Source organism: Muscardinus avellanarius (genome assembly GCF_963383645.1).
Source record: "Muscardinus avellanarius genome assembly, chromosome: 18".
NCBI lineage: Eukaryota > Metazoa > Chordata > Mammalia > Rodentia > Gliridae > Muscardinus > Muscardinus avellanarius.
This window is the reverse complement of record NC_137804.1, coordinates 43,828,861-43,846,960: the sequence shown is the minus strand read 5'-3', so window position 1 is coordinate 43,846,960 and position 18,100 is coordinate 43,828,861. Positions and strand designations below refer to the sequence as shown.

Genomic DNA, 18,100 nt, shown 5'->3' with positions numbered 1-18,100 from the left:
GGGCCGCAGCCGGAGTCCACGCTGCGCCAACACCGCTAGCTCTCCTCCCGGCACTACAGGCGCGGCCCCTTTAAGTGACGCGCCGCAGGGTCCGCCCAGGCCCCGCCCCCGCCGTGCGAGGAAGGCCTTGCGGAGCCGCCATGCTAATTGTGGCAGAGCCTTAAAGGGGCCGAGCCTTTAACACAGAGCCGCCCCTCCCGCTGGAGAGAAAGGAGACCGCACGTTTATTTTCCCGTTTATTTAACACCCACCCTATTTCCCCTCCTCTTCCCAGTGTCCGACCTGACGGGCCCAGGCCCCTACAGGGCGCGGCTGGGAGCCGATCCTTAAAAGCAAATTCTTTTTTTTTTTTTTTTGGTGGAACTGGGGGTGGAACCCAGGAGCTTTCTACCTCCGGGCTATACTCCCAGACCTTTTTTATATTTTATTTGGAAACAGGGTCTCACTAAGTTGCTGAGAGCCTCACTAAGCAGCTGAGGCTGGCTTCGAACCCATGCGATCCTCCTGTCTCAGCCTCCCAAGCGCGGGGATTACAAGCCTGCGCCACCACGCCAGGCTAAAGCAAATTCTAAAAATAAATAAATAAGCGGGGGTACTCCGCGGGATAAGGTCGTCCTCAATTCACCAGCAGCGAATGGTCCTCCGCGGAATCCCTGGAAAAGGGAGCAGCGAGGAGGGGCGTCAGCTCCTTGGGCTCCCTGGACTTCCAGCCCCAGCCTGCTGGACCCTCCCTGGGCTTCGAACCTTCCGCAGCAACACAGCAGGCTGCAGGCTGAGCCGCTCCCGCGGCGGAACTTGCCGGAGGTGGGGCTGTCCTGGCACTGGGCGATGTAGGCCTGGAGCTCGCTCTTCTCCGTGCCTGCACCGTCGGGGTGCTGGGGAGAGAGGAGGGCACCGGGCATGAGGCGGCCCTCGCCCGCGGCGCTGCACTCTGCCTGCTGTTCCTCCTCTTGGCAGGCCCTGCACAATCCTGTGCTCGGGCGAGGGCAAGGCTGTGTCCCTGGGCTCTGTACCTGTGACCTCTGGGTGCACACACAGCCCCCCCAGAGCTGCCACCTCCCTGGCCACAGGTCTTCGCTTCTGTCCTTCCTTTCTCCAGGAGGCTCCCCTCTGATCCCATCTCTTCGATCTGGAACTTTCCGAGGTGATGGGAACGTTCAATTACCTAAGCTAGTATGGCAGCCCCCACACACTGGCCTCTGGGTCTGTGGACGGTGAGACTATGGAATTGAGTTTTGGTTATTATTTTTGTGTGTGTGTGTGGGTGGGTCTGGGGATGGAACCCAGGGGCATTGACCTCCGAGCCACACCCTCTGCCCTACTTTTTATTCTTTATTTTGAAACAGTGTCTCACTAAGTTGTGGAGGGCCTTACTACTAAGTAGCTGAGGCTGTCTTTGAACCAGATCCTCTGGTCTCAACCTCCTGAAAGTGCCAGCCTGGCTATTATTTTTAATTTTGAAGTGGGGTCTCACTAAGAGGCCAAGGCTGGCCCTGAACCTTCGATCTTCCCCTCTCAGCTTCCCCAGTACTAAGAGCACAGTTGTGCCGCCATGCCTGGATAATGCCCGCTTTTTCGTGATGCTCAGAGTCCAGCAAGGAGCTGACGCCTGGGGTCACATTGGCTGAAAGAATCCTGTCCCCCTCATGTCCCACTCTTTCTCTTCTGACCCCTACAGCTTGCTGGAAAACCATTGCTCCTGGCCACCCCACAGACTTAGGGGTGCAGACCACGCCCCCCAGATCCAGAGGGCCTTAGCTGAACCTGCCCACCTCGGTGTTAACCTGGGCCACAGTCCTGTAACTCCCACCCGAGTCCCTGGACTCCAGCGCCCTCCTGGCCACCCCGTCCCCGCCTGTGCCTGGCCTGCGGCGCCGACCTTGATGGTGTCGTAGGCACCCGTGATGAGCGCGATGAAGAGGCTGAGCACCATGTAGATGAAGAGGCTGATGAAGGAATACAGGTAGAGCTGGGAGAAGAGCCACACCAGGCTGCTGCGGCCCTGCTGCGCCTGCATGGCCGCGAACGTCACGAACATGTCGTCCCCGTTGACGAGCGAGAACAGGCACTCGGACACCATGGACAGCGAGCGGAACTGCGGGCGGGCGGGCGGATGGGTCACACTGAGGCCAGGGCAGCGCCCAGAGCCAGGACTGGGCAACGCCGGGCTCGAGAAGGGCCACCAGGCCTGGAGCGAGGGGAGCGGGAGCCCGGGCCTGGGCCTACCTTCACGTGGTAGGGCCCCAGCACGATCCAGCCGCAGAAGCAGTAGCCCAGGTAGATGACGGCCACGCAGCAACAGAAGCGCATGACGCTGGGCAGCGCCACCCGCAGCGTGGCAATGAGGATCTGGCCGGCAGAGGGCGGTGTCAGGGAGCGGCCGCGACCGCGGGCTGGCGGGTGCCTACGAGGGGCGGGCGTCCCAGCTCCCGGGGTGCGTGTCCTGCCCAGCTGTGGGCGCAGCTGGCCATCGGCAGGGCTCGCGGGGGCCCCGGGTAGTCACTTGGGCGCCCAGGGGTGGGAGGCTCACGTTGTACTTGTGGAAGAAGGTCAGGTAGCGGATGACGCCGACCCAGACGAGCAGCGTGGACGTTCCCAGAAGGATGCTGCAGACGTCGTAGCTCGCCAGGTTCTGCGGGTGGGAAGGGTCAGCCAGGCGGACCCCAGGCTTCCCGGGGCCCGGCCGGGACCTGGGGACGGCGCGGCACGACGCACCTTGGCCTCAATGCCGATCTTCATGATGGTGCCCGAGACAGTGAGCACGTCACTGGTGACGAGCAGGATGTACCAGCCATTGACAAACTCCAGCCGCTCCCACAGACTGATGAGCCGCCCCCGCTGCCGCCACACGAACCTGGCGAACTCCTGCGGACGGAGGCGGCGTGAGGGCCGGGCCAGGCACGGGCCCTAGACCCCAGGGCCTGGCGAGGCGGCGCTGCGGGGGGTCCCTGGGGCCTCACGTTCTGCAGCAGGAAGCCGCGGAGCAGCGAGCGGGCGCACAGCAGGAAGGACAGAGAGCAGGTGACGATGACCACCATGTCGAACAGGAGCCGGAAGCTGTTGTCACCTGCGGGAGGGGCAGGTTGGACCCGCGGCGGCAGTGGTCGCGTGCAGGGGCTGTAGCGAGGGGCCAGCCGGGGCTGGGCAGGGGCTCAGGGAAGGCCTGGCAGCGCCGGGCTAGGCTCACCGTGTCTGGAGACACTGGGGTGCTTACACTCCTGTATGTGGGCCTGGGTCTCCAGGCGGATGGGGATGCGTCCGCTGTGTGCCTTGTTGTCAAACAGGATCTGCGGGGGCCGGCGGGGCGGGGGAGCGGAGTAAGCCCAGCAGCCCCAAGCCCCTCACACCTGCACGCCCGCTGGTCCCTCCGTTCCAGCCTCCCGCCTCCTAGGGGGCAGGTGCGGCCCGAGCCCCAGGCCGAGGGTCCTCACCAGGACGCTGAAGGTGTAGCAGTCGGGGATCTCGTTGTTAATGAGGCTCTGCAGGTTAATTGTCTTCAGCTGGAAGTGGATGGTGACGTTGATCAGCCTAGAGGGAGGCTCAGGTGAAGGGGGCTCGGCCGCGAGGGCAGCCCTGTCCCCGCCCCTGGGGGACTGGCTTCCTGCCGCCCCCGCCCTAGCCCCCGGGCCCTCCAATGGCCCCTCGAGTGAGCAGGCAGTACTTGTGGAATTTGAGCGTGAGGTTCCTGTAACTGGAGCTGCTGTCCGAAAGGGCGAGATCGTCACTGGGGGGCACGGGGGGTCTCTCAGGGGGGTCCACCTGGATGCAGTCTGAGGACAGGCAGTCAGGGAAGGGCCTCAGGGGTCAGGGGAGGCCGGGCTGGTGTTCCCCAGGCCCCCAGAGCCCTTCTTCCTCTTCATGTCCGCGCAGTGCTGGAATGTCTGCCATCTCCCTGCCAGAGTGGGACCTGGTATGTCTTACTCTCTGCGGAGACCCGAGGGCCTGGCACTGCACGGTCCTCCAGCCCGAAAGTTGAGTGAATCCCTTTTTGGTACTGGGGATTGAACCCCGGGGCCTTCTACCTCTGAGCTACACTCTCAGCCCTACTTTATTTCTTATTTGGAAGCAGAGTCTAAGTTGCTGAGGCTGGCCTTGAACCTGCGACCCTCCTGTCTCAGCTTGCCAAGTACTGGGACAACAAGTATGCACCGTGACACCAGGACTAGTGGATAAACACTAAGAGTGCCTGGCACCTTCTCCGTGTCTCATGCTCTACTGAGCACAATGCACGTGTCCAAAGCGTCATCAGCAGGGCAGCCCCATCTCACGCGTGTTGTAGCGGGCAGCAATGCCAGTGGCTGCTGCTGAGGACTCAACCCAGGGCCTCGCGTGTGCGAGCGGCGCTCTCCCTAACCCTCAGCACCAGGCCAAAATTTCACTTGTTGATTTGTTTATTTTTGTGGTGCTAGGAATTGAATCCAGGGGCAATCTTCCTCTGGTTATAACTGTAGCCCTTTTTATTTTGAAACAGGATCTAAGTTCCTGAGGGCCTTGCTAAGTTGTTGAGGCTGGCCTCAAACCTGCAATCCTTCTGTGTCTGCCTCCCAAGTACTGGGATCACAGGTATGTGCCACCACACCTAGCTGGGCCAGGTATATATATACGTGTGTGTGTGTAATACTGAGGATTGAACCCAGGGGCATTCTAACTCTGAACTATACCCCTAGCCCTATTTTATTTTAATTTTAAAAAAGGGTCTCACTAGGTTGATGGGAGTCTCACTACTTGCTAAGGTTGGCCTTGAACCTGCGATCCTCCTGTCTCACCTCCCAAGTACTGGGATTATAGGATTCCATGTGTGCCACCATGCCTGGCTGGGCCAGGATTTTAATCCCAGAGGCCAGGTCCTGCCTTGGTCACTCACCGGTCACCACCGTTGGGTCGATGTCAAAGGTGTCATTGGCTGGGTCCACGTGGCCGCGGTGGTAGTACCGCTGACAGAGAGCCAGCGCCGAGCCGTTGGCCCAAGGGCCGCCCCCGCCCCGCACGTAGGCGTACCGGCCCAGGGACACCTCGGGCAGCGTCAGGTACTGGGGGAAGAAGGGGAGGTCTGTCTCTCAGCCCTGTGGCTTCCCGCTCCCCACGCCCACGGGGCCTGCCCACCAGAACCTGGTCCACAGCGTGGAAGATGGCCTGGTAGAGCTGCTCCTGCGTGTAGGCCGCAAAGGTGTCGTCCGCCCCGTCCGCGTAGCCCAGCAGGAAGAGGTGTCGGAAGGCGATGGTGTTTTCCTCCCGGAACGTCACGACCAACTGGTTGCTGAGTCCGAACAGGATGAGCTGGCAGGAGGGACAGGGAAGGTTGGCCCTGCTGGCTGGGAAGGGCCTCCCTCGGGGCACAGGCGGAGGAAAGGAAGGAGAGGCCCAGAGACGCCGGCACTTTCCACTTGCTTAGCCTGACGACGGCCACCTTCCTGGCCCCGGCTGCTGACACGAGCTCTGGCTGCCTGTCCCACGATGCCCACAGTGTTGGCACAGCGGCCCATGTGCATCACAGCAGTGGCGGACGTGCATGCTGTGTTTACTGGATGGTGTTAAACCCAAACTCCGCTACTGCTGAGGGGAAATTACAGAGATGGAGCCTGTACCACAGGCCGGGTCCAAGCGAGGACAGAGGGTAGGGGCAGAGTGGGATCCCTGAGGTCCCCGGAGCCCAGCACAGGGCCCGGCTCGGCCGCAGGGTCGGGACTCCTTCAGAGTCTACAGGCATCACACTGCTTGGGTCCAATCCCAGCGCTCGGTTGCTGTGTGATTCTGGACAAGTCCCTTAACCTCTCTGGGCCTCGGCAGCCTCACGTATACAGAGTACAATGGGCAACAGCGCCCGGCCTTTGCGAGCCTCAAAGGAGCTCCCGCACGCGCGCGTCCTGGACGGCTCCCTGACCAGCTGCTGCCAGAGCCAGCGTCATCACACCCCCGCTCCAAGACCCTCCTTCAAGGAGAAGGCGCGTGGCAGCCATGGTTGGGCTGGCCGCGCGGCTGGTCTCACCTGCACAGTGACCACCAGGATCTTCACCACCTGGAGCATGAGCTTGCAGGGCTTGCGGCCCTTGGCCCGGAACTTGTCACAGGGGCTCATGAAAAAGTACTTGAGGCGACGGCGGAGGTCCTCCTCTTCTGGGGGGGTTGGAGGGGCCGGCGAAGCCCCCGCCTGCGTCCCATACCCAGGGTTAGGGGTCAGGAGCCGCTCAGTCTCTGTGGGAACGGGAGAGGGCAGTGAGGACCAGGCCTCTGCTTGTGACAGGTGCCGCCATGGTCTGGCAGCTCCCGCTGCCTCCATCTCTAGCAAGCCCTGGCCTGTCCCCAAGTGCCAGCTCCAGTCAAGGAGCCACCTCCACTGGTCTAAGCATCTGCAACATTTATGGCTAAATGCTGCAGTCCTCAGATTCTGAGTTGGGGTTTGGGTATCAAAAGGGCAGATTCTATAATCCCAGTACTTGGGAGGCTGAGATGGGAGGATTGAAGGTCAGAGGCCAGTGTCAGCAACTTAGACCTTGTTTCAGGATTAAAAAAATAAAATAAAGCGGGGTATAGCTCTGATGCAGAATGCCCCTGGGCTCAATCCCCATATCACTCATACACACACACACACACACACACAGTTGGCCACCAAGCTGGGCGTGGTGGCGCACGCTTGTAATCCCAGCATTCGGGAGGCTGAGACCGGAGGATCGTGGTTCGTGGACAGCCCCAGCTACTTAGGCCCTCCACAACTTAGTGAGACCCTGTTTCAAAATAAATAAATAAAATAAGTAAATAGGGCAGGGGGTATAGCTCGGAGGTCAAATGCCCTTGGGTTCCATCCCCACACCTGCAAAAAAAAAAAAAGAAAAAAGAAAAAAGAAAAAGAAAAGAACAGCTCAGAGGTAGAATGCCCCTCTGGGTATTTGGCCTGAGTGACCTCAGAGAGGTCAAAGGACACTCGGCCCCTGAGTGACCTCACTCATCTGTAAAATGGAGCAATGATGACGTCTCACAGGGAAGCCAAGGACGTGGGGCTTATAAAGTGCCTGCCCGGGGGCTGGCGCCTCATGAACACTGCTTCTGCTGAGGACCTGTGGGGAGCGAAGAGCCGGCCTGGCCTGGCTTCTCACAGGGCGCAGGGCCTGCGGCTCAGTTCCAGCCTCCACACAGCAGAGCCCACATCTACTCATCTTCTCTGGACAAACACCCAAAGGATGACCTTCGAACTCCTCACATCCTGGACCGTCCTGCTGCCACTCTCACAGGCCACAGGCCCGGGGAAGGGCTGCTGGGCAGGAGCAGGAATAACAACGGACACGTTAAGACGAGGTCAGTGCACCTGGCAATCACACTGTCCTAGGGTGAAATCCCAGACCCAGGACATTTTCCTAAACGTCTCGGGTCTAAGGCAGAAACTAAGTCTGTCCCCTAGACTGCGATCCTGAAGCTGCTCTGGAAATTCTGCAAGACGATGTAAACAAAGACCCCAATCGGTAGAACTGGAGCACAGCTCAGGGCAGAGTGCTTCCCCAGCATTCAGAATGCCCTGGGTTCCGTCCCCAGCACTGCGCCCACACACAGAAGGGGAAAAAGACCTCCATAATTCTTCAGCAAATAAGCTATGCTGATTGCTGCATATTTCTTTAAAATTTAGAGGAAGACCCAAAAAGTTCCTCCGTATGCTGGGGTCACAGCCGGTCACTGTGGCCTAGAGCTGCCCGGGCACCACCCAACCCTCCTCGCTTCTCTGTCTAGGGCTTGGTCCCCAGCCTGGCAAGGCTGACAGAAGAGACTCCCCCTCCCCACGGTGCTGGGGATGGAAGCCAGGGCCTTGTACATACTAGACAAGCACCCCACTGAACCACGCCCTCGGCACACAAGTTGTCAGGACAAGTGTGGGTGCTGGCAGAGCCGCTTGGTCGCTTGGTCATGGGGAGGTCTGAGCTTCTGGCTCCTCCCTTTGGAGCTGGGATGCTCTCGTTGTTTACAAGACAGTGTGTAGGGAAGCCAGAGCAAAAGTCCTGACTCCCAGGCTAGAATCAACCCAAGACCCTACCAAACAGAGTCCCTATCAAGCATCTCTAGCCAGCTCAAGCAGGGTGTGGTGGTGCACCCCTGTAATCAATTCCAGTACCTGGGAGGCCGAGACAGGAGGATCACAGGTTCGAGGCTGCCCTTAGCAATTTAGGGAGACTCTCTTTCTGTGTGTGTGGCGTGGGTACTTGGGATTGAACTCAGTGGCATTCCACCTCCGAGCTACATCCCTAGCCCTGTTTTTTTTTTTTTTAAGTTTTGCCTTGAAACAGGGTTTCATTAGGTTGATGAGAGCTTCACTTCTTACTGGGGCTGTCTTCGAACCTGTGATCCTCCTGTCTCAGCCTCCCAAGTACTAGATTACCATGTCAGGCTGCTAGATCCTGTTTCAAAATATAGAAAAAAAGGACTCGGGGTATAGCTCGGAGGTAGAATGCCTTTGTGTTGTGTTTAAAAAAAAAAAAAGACAAATGCCGGGCGTGGTGGCGCACGCTTGTAATCCCCACGCTTGGGAAGCTGAGACAGGAGGATCGCACAGGTTCGAAGCCAGCCTCAGCTACTTAGTGTGACCCTGTTTCCAAATAAAAGTATAAAACAGGTCTGGGAGTATAGCCCGGGGGTAGAAAAGCCCCTGGGTTCCACCCCCAGTACCACCAAAAAAAAAAAAAAAAAAAGAACGGCCCCTCTTGCTCCTCCGGGGAAGCTGGGTCTGGCGTGCGAGTTGGAGCAGCTGGTGCCCCCCGTCTGAGTTCCAGCAAGTTGAGTAATGAGAATTCGGGCCCCGAATGGACACCCTGGGAACCCCAGCACTCCAGGTCGGAGCGGCTGCCTGCGCTTGGAAGTCCGGGCAGAGCTTGGGCAAGGGAAACCGGGGGAGTCCGCCGCTCCAGATAGGACGGGCTGGCGTCCACCCGCCGCCCGGCTCTCGGAGCCCTCTGCCCAATGTCGCGCCCATGGAGCAGCAGAGAAAGGAAACTGGAAGCTCCGCCGCCCGGTCGGGGAGGTCGGCCGCCCGCAGCCTCACCTGAGCCACGCCGGCCCGCCGCGGCGGCCATGCCGGGCCCGGGAGCGCTGGATGCGGGCGGCGCGGCGGGGCAGCCTGGGTCCGAGCGCCCGCCGCCGTCACCGCGGCCTCGCTCGCTCCCGGCGCCGCTTCAAAACCTCGCGCATCAGCTGACCTGCGCGCGATCACGTGACGGGGCCCGCGCGCCCACGTGACCTCCCAGGCCCCGCCCGCTGCGCCACGACGGCCCCGCCCGGAGCCGCGCGCACGCGCACCCTGCTCGGCGCCTCGGGGGCCGAACGCGGTCGCGCGGTCCTAGCGCCGACGGGCGCTGCTGGAGAGGTACTGGATGGGCGGGCTTAGCTTAGCAGCCACTGGCTCCGCCCGGCTCCCCGTCCTGCTCCGCTCCTGGTGCCAGCCTCGTGACTTCCAGGCCCAGAGCTTGAACTCTTACCCTCTGCGGTGTCCGGTGATGACCCTGCGTCCTATGTCAGGCCTCCTTGCTCACCAGAATCCCTGTGCCCATCCACACCGTCAGCAAAGCCTACTTCCTAAACCAAATAGGCTCACTGATGGCCCACCCCATTGCTATGGCCCACAGCCAGAGCCCGCAGCATTCCTGGTCTGGACTGCTGCGGCTCCTGTATCCCTGCCCCAGCCCTTCCTCCTGATACCGCTCCACCTCGCCCTCCACCCATGCAAAGAATAACCCACCTGCGTGTGGTGGCACCTGCCCGCACTCCCAGTACCTAGGGGGCTGAGAAGGGAGGATCGCAAAACTAAGGTCAGCCTCAGCAATTTAGCGAGGCCCTCGACACCTTAGTGAGACCCTGTTTTGAAAAAATAAATAGGGTCAGGGTGTACCTCGGATATAAGATGACCCTGGGTCCAGTCTCCTGCCCCCCCCCACACACACAGTGTCCTTTGCCAGACCTGCTGGTGCCTTCCCGTTGCTCTGGGAAGGCACACTCCCCACCTCCTCTGCTCACCAGGACCCAATGGTCTAGCCCTGCTGCTTACAGCGCACCTCTCAGCAGCCACAGGGGCTTTGCAGATTTTTACCCCAGAGCATAACAGTTTTGCAGGGTAGAGAATTCATCGACACCTGCCACGTATACGTATATCCGTTTTCCTTGGGCCTGTTTCCTCATTTGTAAAGTGGGGCTATCCAGTTCCCTGCCCTGAGGGGCCACTGAGAGGACGCATGACTATCTCTCACATAGGCTGGGCAACCTGGTGGTTATTCAGCTAGTGGTGCTGGAAAGCCGTCTGTCCCTCCACCCAAATTCTGTCCTTATGCTTCTCCTGGGATGTGCCGTCCTCTGAAACTGTTTTGAAGTATTTTTGACTTTGGTGAACTTCAGGATGAAGGCCAGGAGCCGGGCGTGGAGGGCACACTTGTCACCCTGGGCGCGGTGGGCACACTTGTCACCCCGGGCGCGGTGGGCACACTTGTCACCCCAGCACTCGGGATGAAGGCCAGGAGCCGGGCGTGGAGGGCACACTTGTCACCCCGGGCGCGGTGGGCACACTTGTCACCCCAGCACTCGGGATGAAGGCCAGGAGCCGGGCGTGGAGGGCACACTTGTCACCCTGGGCGCGGTGGGCACACTTGTCACCCCGGGCGCGGTGGGCACACTTGTCACCCCAGCACTCGGGAGGCTGAGACAGGATCGCGGTTCACGGGCAGCCTCAGCTACTGAGTGAGGCTTTTGCAACTCAGTGAGACCGTTTCAAAATTTAAAAAAAGAATAAAAATAGGGCTGGGGATATAGCTCGGAGTTTGAATGCCCCTGTCTTCCATCCCCAGTACTGCAAAAAAAAAAAAAAAAAAAAAAAAAAAAAAGACCATTGTTTAGTGGCACACACCTTTGGGAGATGGAGACAGGAGGATCACAGGTTTGAGGCCAGCCTCAGCCACTTAGGCCTTCTGCAATTAGTGAGCCCTGTTTCAAAAGAAAAAATAAAATCAGGCTGGAATGGAGTTTAGACGTAGAACGCCCTTGGGCAAACATTGTTTATCTGCGCCTGAGATACCAACCATGAGCAGGTATTTGTGAACACACACTTGTGCGGAGGTCCCAGCTGTCCAGTGTGTAGCTACAATGTGGGCTTTCAAGGGAACAGGATGAGCTGGGGTCTGGCTGACCTCCGGCCATTATCACCTCTGTTACAGCCTCCTAGACCGTCAGCATGCCAAAAATTCCAGCCTCCGTGTGAGTGCCAGAGAGGGGACTCTGCCAGGGCCACGCGCGGCAAATCTCTTCCTATCTGGGGCAGCCAGACCGGGGGCAGCAGAGTCGAGATTAGCAGGGCGGACCAACTGTGAGGCCTGCTAAGGAAGCTGGGGCCTCGCTCCAGTACCTGGCCGGCCTTGTCCACGGCCTCCCACCCTGGAGCACAGGGCTGGGCACCAGGGGAGAAAGACAGAAAGCAAATCAGAACACAGAGCCGGGAGGCCGTGGGCGGATTTTACTAACTGCACAACACACAACTTCCCCGGCCGGCCAGAATTGCCGGAGTCCCCTTCAGCCGGGCCCCAGCAGGGCCCCCTGCTCTTTTATCCACCCCGGACTCTTGCTGCCAGCAGGTGAGCAGGGGTCAGGGTGCGACTCAGGACTGGGGTCGGGGCTAGGCACAGGATCTGGGTCGGGGCCAGGACCAGATTCCTGGTCAGAGCTGGGCCCAAGGCCAGCGTCATCATCGTGACCAGGCTTAAGGTCAGAAGATTCAACAGGAACAGGGCTAGCGGGGGATGCAGAGCCAGAGAGGGCTTGGGGGCCGGGGTTGGAGAGGGAGCCCACACCGGAGCTGGCGTCTGGGCTAGAGCCAAGCACGGAGACAGCATCCGAACCCAGGAAGGGGACCTGCCCGGGCCTCATCCTGGCTGCCGGGCTCAGGCCAGGCCCGAGGCCCAGGCCGGCGGCGGCCGCGGCGGCCGCAGCAGCGCCTTCGTGCACCCGCTTGTGCTTGGTGAGGCTGGAAGCTTGGCCGAAGGCCTTGCCGCAGAGCTGGCAGCGGTAGGGTCGCTCCCCCGAGTGCACGTGGAGATGCTGGAGCAGCGCCGAGCTCTGCCCGAAGGCCTTGGAGCAGTGCGGGCAGGCGTAGGGCCGCTCGCCCGTGTGGATGCGCAGGTGGTGCTGCAGGTTGGAGCTCTGGCCGAAGGCCTTGCCGCAGTGCGGGCAGCGGTAGGGGCGCTCGGCCGTGTGCGTGCGCTGGTGCTGCAGCAGCGCCGAGCTCTGGCCGAAGGCCTTGCCGCACTGCGGGCACGGGTAGGGGCGCTCGCCGGTGTGCGTGCGCAGGTGCTTGAGCAGCGCCGAGCCCTGGCCGAAGCCCTTGGCGCACACCGGGCACTTGTGCGGGCGCGGGCCGCCGTGCGTGCGCAGGTGCTGCGCCAGCAGCGAGCCGTGGCCGAAGGCCTTGCCGCACACCGGGCAGTGGTGCGGCTTCTCCCCGCTGTGGCTGCTGCGGTGTTTGAGCAGCGTGGAGCGCCAGCCGAAGGCCTTGCCGCAGGCGGCGCACTGGTAGGGCCGCGCGCCCGTGTGGATGCCCCGGTGCTGCGCCAGCGTGGCGCCGTGGCTGAACGACTTGCCGCAGTCGGGGCAGCGGTACGGCTTCTCGCCGCTGTGGGTGCGGCGGTGCTGGCTGAGCCCCGAGCTCCTGCGGAAGGCTCGCCCGCAGTCGGGGCAGGAGAAGGGCCGGGGCGGGCTGGCGGGGGCCGCGAGCACCTCGGGGCTGGGGGCCAGGGCCTGGGCGGGGGTGGCAGTGAGGCCCGAGGAAAGGGGGTCCGCGTCTGGTGCAGCGGGGCTGAGGGTGTCACTGTTAGGGTCGAGAACCAGGGGAACGGGGCCGATGACATCTGGATCCAGGTCGAAGCTCGAAGACATGGGGTCCAGGTCTTGGGGAGCCAAGTCTCGGCCTGGAGCTTTGGCATCCGGCTCCAGATCCTCCTCCACCGGCTCCCCGTCGTCAGAGCTGGCGTCCGCCTCTTCTGGCCCCAGCTGGGGCTCAGGATCTTCGGAAACGGGGTCCACGTCCTCTGGACTGGGGGCCCCGTCCTCTGAGTCAGAGGCGGGCTCTGCATACACAGGCCTCAGGCCTTTGTGGCCTGGGTTTCTGACCAGAACAGAGCGTCGCATCCCAGGCGTGGAACTTCCAGCGGCCTCGGGGACCGGATCTGCAGGGCAAGCACAGAGCGGGTGGAGGTACTTTCTGGGGAGATGGGGGAGTCTCTCTGGGAGTCTCGACATGGCTGGGAGAGGTGATCCTGCTGTGGCCCCAAAACTCATGCCTGAACATACACATAGATTTTTCTCTGTGTGTGTGTGTGTGTGTTACTGGGGATGGAACCCAGGGACATTCTACCTCTAAGCTGCACCCCCTACCCCTAGTTTTTATTCTTTACTTTTTAAAACTGGGTCTCACTGAGTCGCAAAGGGCCTCACTAAGTAGCTGAGGCTGTCTGCAAATCGTTATCCTCCTGTCTCAGTCTCCTGAATGCTGGGATTACAAGCGTACTCCACCACGCTCGGCTTTTCCCCGTGTTTTGACCCCAGGAATTTTCTTGCTTGCCCCCAACCAGGATGTGGAGTGCAGGGACCCTGGTGGGACTTGGTGGGACCCTCCCCTTTCAGCCCCGAACCTGGATGGATGTCACAGGACCCTGAACTAGAGGTCTTCAGTGTACAATTCCACGGTTCTGCCCCTCTGTCCATCCTGGGCTCTGCTGGTGGGAAGCTTGGGTCCTGTGGAAGAGAGGAGTCCTAGGTTCCAACCCCTGTCACTGGGCTCTCCTCCTGGGTTTCCTGTGCTCCCGAGCACTCGGAGCTGGCAGATTTGGGGGTTCCTGGTAGGGCGAAGACCCTTGGATTGCTCACCTCCTGGAGGAATGGTCTCCCAAGTTGGAGTTATGGCTGGGGGCTAAAACAGCTGGTAGCCCTCCTCGAAAGGAGGTCATCTGAATTCTAGACTTCCTAGCTGGGGGGATAAAATCTCTCCTAGACAAAAGACCCGAAATGCCTGTTCCCAAAGCTAGTGGGAAAACATGAGACCCCTCCTGGTGGAGAAGTGGTGGGGAGACTCACAGACCACAGCCTGGAGAGTGGAGCCTGTTACAGCCATCCTCCCAATTAGCTGGAGTGTGAATCCTCGCCCCTGGCTGGGGGCAGAATCGGGGACCCCCTTGGGTTAACGGGGGACCCCTGGGCCCTCTCCTGGGAAGGGGAGGTCCTGAGCCGCTGAACCTTCAGCTAGGGCACAGGGGCTGGGTAGTGCCCTTACCTTTGCTCCTTGAGTAAAGATCTGGAATGGGATCCAGATTGATGGCTGGGGAACAGGCGGGGAGGGAGAGGCAGAGTCACCCCAGGGCTGGGTGCTGCGGAGTGGGGGGACCTCCGAGTCCCTTGTCCGGAGGGAGACATACTGAAACACAACTGCTTGCACAACCACCAGCTGCTGCAAAGTGGTTAAGTCTGGATTCCACGGCCTAGACCCCATAACTGGAGGGGGGGGCATACCCAGGTCCCCTCCCCAACTCCCGGGGGAGGGGGGGTGCAGGGAAACCCTCAGAGGAAAGCACCCCCCAGTTTCCATCTCTTAGCTGGAAGAAAGTAGGAGAAAGCGTTGAAGGGGGGTGGGGTTGGGGGGGCTGAATTACCTCTTGGAAGGAGCTTCCAGAACTCTAGACCCCAGCACTGGAGGGGAGGTAAACAATAGCTGAGCCCTTTCCCGGGCTCCTGGGGATAAAGGGAGCCCCCAGCCCGCCTCTCGAGGAAAGGGCCTCGGGACCCCTCCCCGACGCGCTGGAGGTGGGGGGCCGGGGCCGGGGGCCCCTCTGGTCTGCAGAGCCGGCGCCCCCGCCCCTCCCGATCCGGCTCGCGCTCGGGGCCCCTCCGCCGCGGCGGCCGGCGGGCTGCGAGGCGGGGACCCCCGGGACCCTCCCGCGGCCTCGGCCCCCACCCCCCCAGCCGGGCCGGCCCCCGGGGCGGGGGCCGTCGGAGGTGGCTCCGGGCCGCGCCCGCCCCCCGCCCGGCCCGGCCGCGCCGCCGCGGGGACACTCACCCGGCGCCCCTCGCCCCGGCCCGGCCGCCGGCGCCCCCGGGCCCGCAGGAAGCCCCCCGCCCGCCAGCCCCGCCGGCGGCCCCTCGGCCCAGCGGCCCCGCCAGGCGCTCCCGGGAGCGAGGGGCCGGCCGCGGGCCGCAGCGGGAGCTGCTGGGACTTGTAGTCCGCCCGCCGCCCCGCGCCGCCATCGCGGCCCCCGCCCCCGGGCAGCCTTTGTCCCGGCCGGCCGCCCTTTGTCTGCGGCCCTCCGCCCGGCCGCCGGCGCCGCTGTCCAGCTCCCAGCCTCCGGGCGGCCACCGGCCCGCCGGGCTGAGCCGTCTTTGTCTCGGCCCATCTGCCCCGCTCTGTGTTAAAAATATATATATATATATCAGCAGACATGCCCCCAGGCGCCGAGCCTGTGACCCCAGGACTTGGGAGGAATGGCAGGTTCAAAGCACCCCAGCAACTTAGCAAGACCCTGTTTCCAACGAAAAAAATGAAATAAAGCCGGCCGTGGGGACGCACGCTCATAATCCCAGCGTTCGGGAGGCCGAGACAGGAGGATGAGGGTTCGCAGACAGCCTCAGCTACTTAGTGAGGCCCTCTGCAACTCGGTGAGACCCTGTTTCCAAATAACGAATAAAAAACTAGGGCTGGGGGTGCAGCTCGGAGGTCGAAGGCCCCTGGGATCCATCCACAGTACCTCAAAATAAATAAGTAGATAAATAAATAAATAAATAAATAAATGGGCTGAGGGTGTTGCTCAGAGATGCCCCTGAATTCAGACTCCAATACCAAAAAAATAAAACAAATATAAAAAATAAAAATAATACAAATAAAAACAACCCCCCCCCCCCAGCAAATATGATGTTGCTCTGGCCATCCACCAGCACAGAACCACCCCCAGGCCCAAGCCCCTTCATCCCCAGAAGCCAAAGCTTGAAAGCATGTCTCCCCTCCCCCAATCCAGCATTTCTCCCCAAACAGATTTCACAGTGGAACCCTTCACTTTTCTTTTTTTTTTTTTTTTTTGCGGGTTTGGGGATGGAACCCAAGGGCATTTGACCTCCGAGCTACACCCTCTGCCCTATGTTTTATTCTTTATTTTGAAACTGGGTCTCACTGAGTTGCAGAGGGCCTCGCTAAGTAGCTGAGGCTGTCTGTGACAGGTCTCAGCCTCCCGAATGCTGGGATGACAAGCGTGCGCCACCACGCCCGGCTACCCTTCACTATTTCTGAGTGACACCCTTTAAGTGCCCCCGCCCTCCGAGGGGCAGAGGTTGGGACACTGTCATCGAGTTTTCGCCTCCTACCCAGATGACTGGCCTCTGTGGTCCCTGGGGGTTCCTCCTGCCGGTGTTGACGGCTGATTTCTGGGAAACCTTAGCAGCCAGGACTGGGGAGGGCTCTGGACAAACCACCCAAGACAGGGAGCCCCCCCAGCAGCCAGCCGGGGGTGGAAAAGAGCGCCTGGCAGCTGGGCCACGGTGTTCTGTGCTGAACATAAACGATGGCCACGGGATATAAGCAATGATCAGACAACTCTGACCACATCTGACCCAAGACGGAGACCAGGCAGGGCCCCGGACTACCGTGGTCCCTGCAGCTGCACAAACCCCACCCCATTTTCTACCCTCCAGGCCAGAGGTCGCCCAAGCCCCTGTCCCAGATCCGTTCTCTGCTTCCAGATATACATTTTGGAACTGCGTTCTCTAGAACCACAGCACGCCTGTCATCCCTTGGGAGTCTCAGGCAGAAGGATCCCAGGTTTGAGGAGGCCAGCCTCAGCAATTTAGTAAGAAACTTAGAGAGACCCTGCTTCAAAAAAAAAAAAAGCTGGTGGGAGAGGAGCTCGATGGTACGATGCCCTGGGTTTGGTCCCTAGTAACAAACAAAATGAAAGAAAACCCACCCGCACATCCTCTAAGAACTCACCCAGCTCCCTCTCTGGACACACCCTATGGCTCCCCAGCACACGGTCTTCCTTACTAAAGCAAGCTAAATGGACCTCACATTTTTCCTTTTTCTCTTTCTTTCTTTCTTTCTTTCTTTTTTTTTTTTTTTTTTTTTTTGTACTGGGGATTGAACCACCCCGGGACATTCTACCTCAGAGTTACACCCCCAGCCTTATTTTCTTTTTATATAAAACAGGGTCTTGAGCCAGCTGGGCATGGTGGCCCATGCTTGTAATCCCAGCACTTGGGAGGCTGAGACAGGAGGATCGCGATTTGCAGACAACCTCAGCTACTTAGTGAGGCCCTTCCCAACTCAGTGAGACTCGGTTTCAAAAACATAAAAAGAGCCGGGCGTGGTGGCGCACGCTTGTAATCCCAGCATTCGGGAGGCTGAGACCTGGAGGATCGCGGTTCGCGGACAGCCTCAGCTACTTAGTGAGGCCCTCTGCAACTCAGTGAGACCCGGTTTCAAAATAAAGAATAAAAAATAGGGCAGGGGGTGTAGCCCGGAGGTCAAATGCCCCTGGGTTCCATCCCCAGACCCGCAAAAAAAAACAAAAACAAAAACAAAAAAAAACATAAAAAGACCAGGCGTGGTAGTACACGCTTGTAATCCCAGCATTTGGGAGGCTGGGATAGGAGGATGATAGTTTGAGGATAGCCTCAGCTACTTAGTGAGGCCCTCTGCAACTTAGTGAGACCCTGTTTCAAAATAAAGAATTAAAAATAGGGCTGGGGGTGTAGTTCAGAGGCTGAAACTTTTTTTTTTTTTTGGTGGTACTTTCTACTTCTGGGCTATGCTCCCCCCAGACTATATATATATATATATTAATTTGGAAACAGGGTCTCGCTAAGTTGCTGAGAGGCTCACTAAGTAGCCGAGGCTGGCTTCGAACCTGTGCGATCCTCCGGTCTCAGTCTCCCAAGCACGGAGATTACAAGCGTGCGCCACCACGCCCGGCACTGAAACTTTTTTTTAATATATCATCATTACATGTGTGTATGTGTTCCCTGGAATACCGCAATGCATTAGTAAACCGAGATTAGAAATCGTAAAATACTGAGATTGAAAGTAGGCGCGCGTGGCGAGGCGGCCAAGGCGAGT

General features: G+C 59.9%; 1 protein-coding gene across 1 annotated transcript; it reads right to left on the bottom strand.

The window, feature by feature from the left end:
- Positions 1–616: 616 nt before the first annotated feature.
- On the bottom strand, positions 617–9,050 carry MCOLN1 (mucolipin TRP cation channel 1; the record flags this gene model as incomplete). The annotated part of the gene is made up of 14 exons (XM_080715754.1): positions 617–653; positions 745–875; positions 1,880–2,095; positions 2,227–2,349; positions 2,531–2,632; positions 2,716–2,865; positions 2,961–3,067; positions 3,188–3,287; positions 3,432–3,528; positions 3,662–3,770; positions 4,865–5,030; positions 5,110–5,277; positions 5,987–6,192; positions 9,020–9,050. 14 exons carry the CDS (start codon positions 9,048–9,050, stop codon positions 617–619), a joined length of 1,743 nt encoding a protein of 580 aa, XP_080571880.1.
- Positions 9,051–18,100: the final 9,050 nt, after the last annotated feature.